Here is a 7,695-nt window from a genome sequence, read left to right on the forward strand (position 1 = left end):
CTCTGTGTGTGTGTGTGTGACCTGCCTCTCTGTGTGTGTGTGTGACCTGCCTCTGTGTGTGTGTGTGTGTGACCTCCCTGCCTGCAGACGCTGCAGAAGGAGATCCAGGGCCACCAGCCTCGTTATGACGACATCTTTGAGCGCAGCCAGCAGGTCCTGCGGGCCGGCAGCCCCACGGCCGAGCCGATCCGGCAGAGGCTCACGGAGCTGCAGGCGCTGTGGGAGCGGATCCGGAAGGAGACGGAGAACCGGCATTCCCGCCTCGGCGAGGCCCACGAGGCCCAGCAGTACTACTTTGACGCTGCGGAGGCCGAGGCCTGGATGAGCGAGCAGGAGCTGTACATGATGTCTGAGGAGAAGGCCAAGGTGGGCGGGGCCAGAAAACACTTCCTGGTTCACAGATATAGCTCTATAGAGCTATATCTGTAGATCTAATGACTGAGACAGATATAGCTCTATAGAGCTATATATGTAGATCTAGTGACTGAGACAGATATAGATCTATATCTGTTTAAACTCCAGATCCTTTTTATTTTCCATCCTTTTCTTGAATCTTTTAACTTTATTTCATTTTTTCCATTTTCTTCAGGTTTTGTTTCTTGTTTGGTTGTTTTTAAATTTCCCCAGTCGGTAAATTTCCCGTCTTTCTCTTTTCCTTTCACTTCCTTGTTCTGGTATCGTTTCCTTCTGGCGTCGCTGAGTTCTGGTGCCTCGGTTCAGCAGAGAGGAGTCAGTCTGACCTCTGACCCGGTTCAGCAGGCTGTCTGACCTCTGATCAGCCCCTCTGACCTCTGACCTTTGTCCAGGATGAGCAGAGCTCGGTGGCCATGCTGAAGAAGCATCAGATCCTGGAGCAGGCGGTGGAGGATTACGCCGACGCCGTCCATCAGCTGTCCAGCACCAGCCGGGGCCTGGTGGCCGCAGGACACCCCGACAGGTGAGGCCGCTCCTTAGCCCCGCCCCCTGCGGGGAGGCCGCTCCTTAGCCCCGCCCCCTGCGGGGAGGCCGCTCCTTAGCCCCGCCCCCTGCGGGGAGCCAACCCTGACCTGTGTCCTCCCGCCGCAGCGAGCGCATCGGCATGCGGCAGTCGCAGGTGGACAAGCTGTACGCGGGGCTGAAGGACCTGGCGGAGGAGCGGCGCGGGAAGCTGGACGAGCGTTTCCGTCTGTTCCAGCTGAACCGGGAGGTGGACGACCTGGAGCAGTGGATCGCCGAGAGGGAGGTGGTGGCCGGGTCGCACGAGCTGGGCCAGGACTACGAGCACGTCACGGTGAGACGAGATCTGCTCCGTCTGAGCTTTCCTTCTGATAAACTTTATATTTTACTGTTTTAAATTTAATCATCTGTACAACTGAAAATCATTCATTTATCACCAGAATCAACAAAAATAGGTTTGTTTATCTGAACTACAGGGGAAATGAAGCTACTAATAAAGTTAAAATGCAGAGAAGCTCCAACCTGCGTCTGTTTGAGGTTTTATTCTGATAAACTTTTACAGTTTAAACTGTTTAAAGTTTCGTTTCCATTTGTACAAATTAAAATGATCCTTTTAACACAAACAAAACCAGAATATTTTTCTTCCATTTTAGCTACAATAAGATATTTTTAAAGTTTTTTTAACATTTCTTTATGCAGAGCTTTTTAAACTCCTGAATGTTTTGTGGCAGTTAAACTGTTTTATGAGTTTAAACAACCATCCAGAGCAAAACTACCAAGATGTTGAAATAATTTTCTCTGAAGCTTTTCTGACTTTTATTGTTAGAATCAAAACAAAAAACAAATTTAAAAAGATTTCTTTACAGTTTTAAACTAAGCGTTTTAATGTACGCTCGGCTAAAACAAGGAAAACATGAATATTAATGTGGAATATGAGCTACTGCTTCATCCAGTTGACCTCTGACCTTTCCTGGTCCGATCAGATGCTGCAGGAACGTTTCCGAGAGTTCGCCCGCGACACGGGGAACATCGGCCAGGAGCGCGTCGACGGCGTTAACAAGCTGGCGGACGAGCTGATCAACGCGGGCCACGGTGACGCGGCCACCATCGCCGAGTGGAAGGACGGGCTGAACGAGGCCTGGGCCGACCTGCTGGAGCTCATCGACACGCGCACGCAGATCCTGGCCGCCTCCTACGAGCTGCACAAGTTCTACCACGACGCCAAGGAGATCCTGCACCGCATCCTGGACAAACACAAGAAGCTGCCGGAAGAGCTGGGCCGCGACCAGAACACCGTGGAGACTCTGCAGAGGATGCACACCACCTTCGAGCACGACATCCAGGCGCTGGGCACGCAGGTACGCTGGAGCCAGGGAGCCCGGCGCCCGGAGGGCCCGGAGCCCAACCTGTTAGTAAGGTAGAAACATGAAGGAGTTTGTTGAGCTCAGACCGGTCTGTCTGCAGGTCCGGCAGCTGCAGGAAGACGCTGTCCGTCTGCAGTCGGCGTACGCCGGAGATAAAGCCGACGACATCCAGAAGAGAGAAGGAGAGGTGAGAGACCAGCACTCTGCTCCCTCATCAGACCAGAGACACGTCTTAAAGAGACAGTGCCACTGCTGCTCTCAGCGCAACGCATGCTGCACGGCTGCTGCTCTCATATCACATCAGCCCTCTGCTCCTCCACACACCTGAAAAGCCTCAGCAGCACAGATTACTTTAACTATACCAGAGCCAGGGCTTAAAGGGCCGGTATCATGGGTTTTCCAGGCACAGACTCACATTGTATAGGACAACCTAGTAACTGTTACCTTCGGTTGTTATAATATCAAATATGACTTTAAATAAATGTCACTTCCTGATTTATCGCCTTGAAATTGGGCCTCTGTCTCTTTAAGAACTCCTGAAGCTCAACCTCCAGGAAGTCGTCTCAACATGGCTCCTCTTTAACCCTTTAACGTTTTCACCAGCGTCGCTCTGAGCAGCAGCTCCTAAAACGAGCTCAGCAGCTGTTTGCTAATTGCTGCTGGCTAGTCTGAAGGAGCTGAGTGGGAGGAGCTGCGCCTCGGAGGCGGGGCTAGGCCCACCCAGGCGTTTTGCAGCTGAATGGTTGCCATGGAGATTAAAGGACTGCAGGTTTGATTCTGATGAGGGAAAAACTTTAAAACAGGGTGGAAAGATAGAAAATGTTGGTTTTATGATACCGGCCCTTTAAATGTTCCTCCTCACACACTGTGACATCACACAGGGAATGGTCAAAAAGCTGTGAACTGGAGCAAAATAACTGATCTTTACTGAAGTTTGACTCCTGAACACAAAACTGGTAAAACCATGAATGAGTTAAAAACATAAAATTTCTTGGGGCTTTAATGATCAACGTGTCATCAGTTCTCATCCTGAGTCCCTGCAGGTCTGAGCATCTGGACTGTTTGCTTTGTTTACAGATGAAGGTTTATTCGCCTGATGAAGCTTCATCTCCAGTTTCTGTTTCAGGTTTAAACTGGTTTAGATAACTGGAGGTGATTTCCAGTCTTACTGGGAGAGGCCTTTAGCCTCTTCAGGTCGGAGCGCCACACATTCACTCACCTGCTGCTGCTTCAGCACCGGGACAGCAGATTAAAGCCGCCGCTGTGGTTTTAACCTGCTGGTTTCATGTCAGATTGTCTGAGTTCATGTTTAACAGCAGTTTAACTGGATCGGATAAAAATGTTCCTCTGGTGAATTTAAACCGTCTGATGACGGGAATAATTAACACATTTACTGCTTCAGCCTCACCTCAGGTCCAGAATCTCTCTGCACCGGGTCCAGAGTCCTGGTTCTGGTTCTGGATGAAGTAGTTTTGATGCTTCGGGTCGTTCTCCATCATGAAGACGTGTTTAAATGTTTCAGATCTCATGAACTCTCGGCCTCCTGCAGCCCACAGCATCACGGAGCCTCCACTTTACTCTGCAGTGGCCTGAACGGGTTTAACCTCATCTTTTGGTTCTGACCCAGACAGAATGATTCAGGCTCATCTGACCTGACATCAGTGGTCTAGTTAAAGTAAACCAGTTAGCATTTAGATCGCAGGGAATGGTTGCCATGGAAACCTTGTCAAACCCTTTCGCTGCAGTTTTCTGACATTATAAGAATAAAAACTGTAAAACTGTTGCAGTTAAACTTCCAAACTTCAACATGGCTTCCAGAAAAGGCCTCGGTGTCACGTCATTTTCCTTCCCCTGGGAACATGGAGTTATTCAATAAGTTCCTCCAAAGATAAATGTTTAATATCTAATAGTTCCATTTATTTTAAATTGTTTTTATTTGTGAATATGGGATTATTTTCCTCCCGAGTCAATGTAGTGAATGTCAGATTACGCTGCAGCAGTCAGATTATTCTGAGTTATTCTGAGTTTTGTCCCACCAGAGGAGCCGTAGTTTAACCTCCATGTTTATGTCAGGCTGGTGTTTGCTGGATCTGACCCGTCTGGATTCTGCTGGTTCGGGTTTTTCAGGCCAGCGTGTTAGCACTTTAGCATGTTAGCGTGTTGCTGCTGTGTTTTGACCGTCCCTGTGTGTCTCCCTGCGTTTCGCTCTGTGGGCCCAGAAGAGAAAGGGAGAGGTGAGACTCCGCCCCCTCCAGCTTTGCATCACTTGGCTGCTCTTCCTCTCCTCCTCTTCCTCTTTGGACTAAAATGAGCTCAGAAACATTTTAGTCGCTCTGGCTGAGCGCTCGTCTCAAACTGGGATCGTTTGTCTCGGTCTTCTCCACCCGGCTGGGCTGCTGAGAAGCTGAAAACAAACGCTCCTGCAGTAACAAGGTGAGCAGACAGTGAAGCTGGGGAGGAGGCTCCATGGTTACCGCCTCCTCTTCATCACACCTTCATCACCGGGTCAGAAACATTGAAGCTAAACGATGCGACTTTATCAAAAATATGTTTTTACAGTTCAAACTGTCACATAACAGTTTATGAGACCGATAATCTGTGAAAACATCGATCTCCTCGCTGAAGAAACGCACAGTCAAAAACAACCAATCAGAGCCAGGAGGCGGGGCTTAATGCTGTCAATCACCTTGTGTATGTGCTGTTAAAGATGCTAATGGCAGAGAAACAACTTAAACAGGAAAACAGCTTATCCACCTTCATCAGTGGCTCTGCTAATTAGCATTAGCATTCCTGACGACTGCAGTGTAGCAGAGAACAAGGGGGAGGTGGAGGGTGATTGACGTCACTAAGACCCGCCCCCACGCTCTGATTGGTTGTTTCTAGTTGGCGCTGGCAGAAGGAAGGAGATTAATATTTATACAGATCGTCTCATAACAAACTGTCACAACAAATATGTAAAAAAATATTTTCTATAAAGTACTGCAGCTTTAAGAGCCGTTCTGGTTCCGGTTGGATCCGGAGCCTCTGCAGGTCACAGATGGACTTGAGTCTCAGTGATGCCGACGGGACACAATCAGCTTTAATTCTGGTGGATCCTGTGACATCACTTCCTGTTTAGCCTCAGCAGGCTAACGTTAGCTAGCTGCTTGTTTTCTGCTCAGAGCTTCTGCTGCTGCACGACGATGGCGCTGGTTTGAGTTAAAGCTGCAGCTGGTTCCCTCCCTCTGTCTGCCATGGGGACATGTCCTCCGTGTCCCACCATGTCTCCCTGCGTCCCTCCCGTCCCCTGCCCTGCGTCCAGCCGGCCCTCATGTCTCCGTCTGTCCCTGCAGGTGCTGGAGGCCTGGAAGAGCCTCCTGGAGGCGGCGGAGGCCCGGCGCTCCAAGCTGCTGGACACGGCCGACAAGTTCCGGTTCTTCAGCATGGTGCGGGACCTGATGCTGTGGATGGACGACGTCATCCGGCTCATCGAGGCCCAGGAGAAGCCCAGGTAGGAGCCGCTCCGCCCAGAGGGACGCTGCCGGGCCGGGCGACCTCTGACCTCTGCCGCTGCGCCCGCAGGGACGTGTCGTCGGTGGAGCTGCTGATGAACAACCACCAGGGCATCAAGGCGGAGATCGACGCCCGCAACGACAGCTTCACGGCCTGCATCGAGCTGGGCAAGGCGCTGCTGGCCCGGAAGCACTACGCTGCAGAGGAGGTAGGCAGCGCCACCTGCTGGACAGCACTACGCTGCAGAGGAGGTGGGCAGCGCCACCTGCTGGACAGCACTACGCTGCAGAGGAGGTGGGCAGCGCCACCTGCTGGCTGATCAGAAAGCAGCTGCTGGTCCATGGGGTGAACATCAGGAAACGATCCGTCTCGGCTTTATTAAATATAAAACATGGTTCTGAGCTCTACGACTTCAGTTTAGATCAGATTTCAGCTTCAGATGTTTGTTTTTGTCCCAGTGGACAGAAAATTATACAACAAGTTACAATAAAACCAACAATTAATGTTTAATTAATTAAATTTATGTACCTTTAATCTAAATCATTTCAGATTAAAAGTGATTTTAATGCAAAGTGAATAAACTCACTTAAAAAGACCTGCTATAGTGTTTAACTGAACCCAATCGATCAATCGATCAATCAATCAGGTTTAATTGTGAGCACATTTCAGCAACAAGGCAGTTCAAAGTTCTTTACATTATAAAATGCAAAGTTATAAGTTAAACATCATGCAGGCGATAATTTAGAAACCAGAAACAAACTTCACGTTTCCTCCCTTCGTCTAAATCAGAGGTTCCCAAACTTTTTCTTCTGCGCCCACCTAGGGGGCGCGCCCCACAGTTTGGGAACCTCTGGTCTAAATCTTCGTTACCAATCAAAATGTTTGATCATCAAAATGTTGATCAGTTCCGGCTCAAACCAGCTGGTGTCGCTCTGGATGCACAGGATCTCAGTGTTTCGGCTGGTTTTCAGTTTTCAGGAAACCAAAGTTAACCGGGTCAGGCCCGGTTCTGTTCTGGGTTCTTGGAACCGTCCTGGATCAGAACATTTCTGGCTAAAGTCTCTCATCTCCAGCTCCCTCTAGTGGCCACAGAGGCAGCTGCAGCGTCCACATGGACTGGTTACTGGTTTCTCCTCCAACCAGTACAACCAGTCTGCAGCCAGTAACACTCCAGGAACTGAACAGGATGTTCCAACTCAGCAGTTTGTTGGTCTGTGTGGATGACCTTTGACCTCCTCTAAAGCTCAATACTCTGATAAGACAGATTAAACCAGGATGGATTCCCAGTTCTCCCAGTTCTCCCAGTTGCTCACTGTGTTTCTGTTTCCTGCTGCAGATTAAGGAGAAGTTGCTCCAGCTGACGGACAAGAGGAAAGAGATGATCGATAAGTGGGAGGACCGCTGGGAGTGGCTGAGGCTGGGTGAGACGTCCGACCCGTTCCGCCGGTTCCGACGGGCCCGGCCCGGTTCTGACCCCCGGTTGTGTCCCCAGTGCTGGAGGTGCACCAGTTCTCGCGGGACGCGGGCGTGGCCGAGGCGTGGCTGCTGGGCCAGGAGCCGTACCTGTCCAGCCGGGAGATGGGCCAGAGCGTGGACGAGGTGGAGAAGCTCATCAAGCGCCACGAGGCCTTCGAGAAGTCCGCCGCCACCTGGGAGGAACGCTTCGCCGCGCTGGAGAGGCTGACCACGGTGAGGCCCGCCGGACCGGACCAGGACCGGAACCGGAACCAGAACCGGACGCTCTGTCTGCTTCTGTGTCCAGATGGAGTTACTGGAAGTGAGAAGAAGGCAAGAGGAAGAGGAGAGGAAGAGGCAGCCGGCAGAGGCTGCTGAGGCTGCAGCCCAGAGCAGGTGAGGAGGAGGACTGGGAGGACTGGGAGGGAAACTGGGAGGACTGGGAGGG

At 50.8% G+C, this 7,695-nt stretch overlaps 1 protein-coding gene across 4 annotated transcripts in view; it reads left to right on the top strand.

Annotated features, from left to right (window-relative positions):
* The window catches only part of LOC103155361 (spectrin beta chain, non-erythrocytic 1), a 71,835-nt gene extending 64,153 nt beyond the window's left edge, over window positions 1–7,682 (top strand). For all 4 annotated transcript variants that reach the window (XM_016663488.1, XM_016663489.1, XM_016663487.1 and 1 more), the window contains 10 exons: window positions 88–366; window positions 807–937; window positions 1,066–1,270; window positions 1,920–2,294; window positions 2,401–2,487; window positions 5,633–5,790; window positions 5,862–6,000; window positions 7,129–7,213; window positions 7,285–7,481; window positions 7,555–7,682. In XM_016663488.1, coding sequence (XP_016518974.1) covers window positions 88–366; window positions 807–937; window positions 1,066–1,270; window positions 1,920–2,294; window positions 2,401–2,487; window positions 5,633–5,790; window positions 5,862–6,000; window positions 7,129–7,213; window positions 7,285–7,481; window positions 7,555–7,647 — 1,749 coding nt within the window. In that variant the 3' untranslated portion in view covers window positions 7,648–7,682. The remainder of the gene's footprint in view (window positions 1–87; window positions 367–806; window positions 938–1,065; window positions 1,271–1,919; window positions 2,295–2,400; window positions 2,488–5,632; window positions 5,791–5,861; window positions 6,001–7,128; window positions 7,214–7,284; window positions 7,482–7,554) is intronic.
* Window positions 7,683–7,695: the final 13 nt, after the last annotated feature.

This window comes from Poecilia formosa, unplaced genomic scaffold (assembly GCF_000485575.1).
Source record: "Poecilia formosa unplaced genomic scaffold, Poecilia_formosa-5.1.2 Scaffold422, whole genome shotgun sequence".
NCBI lineage: Eukaryota > Metazoa > Chordata > Actinopteri > Cyprinodontiformes > Poeciliidae > Poecilia > Poecilia formosa.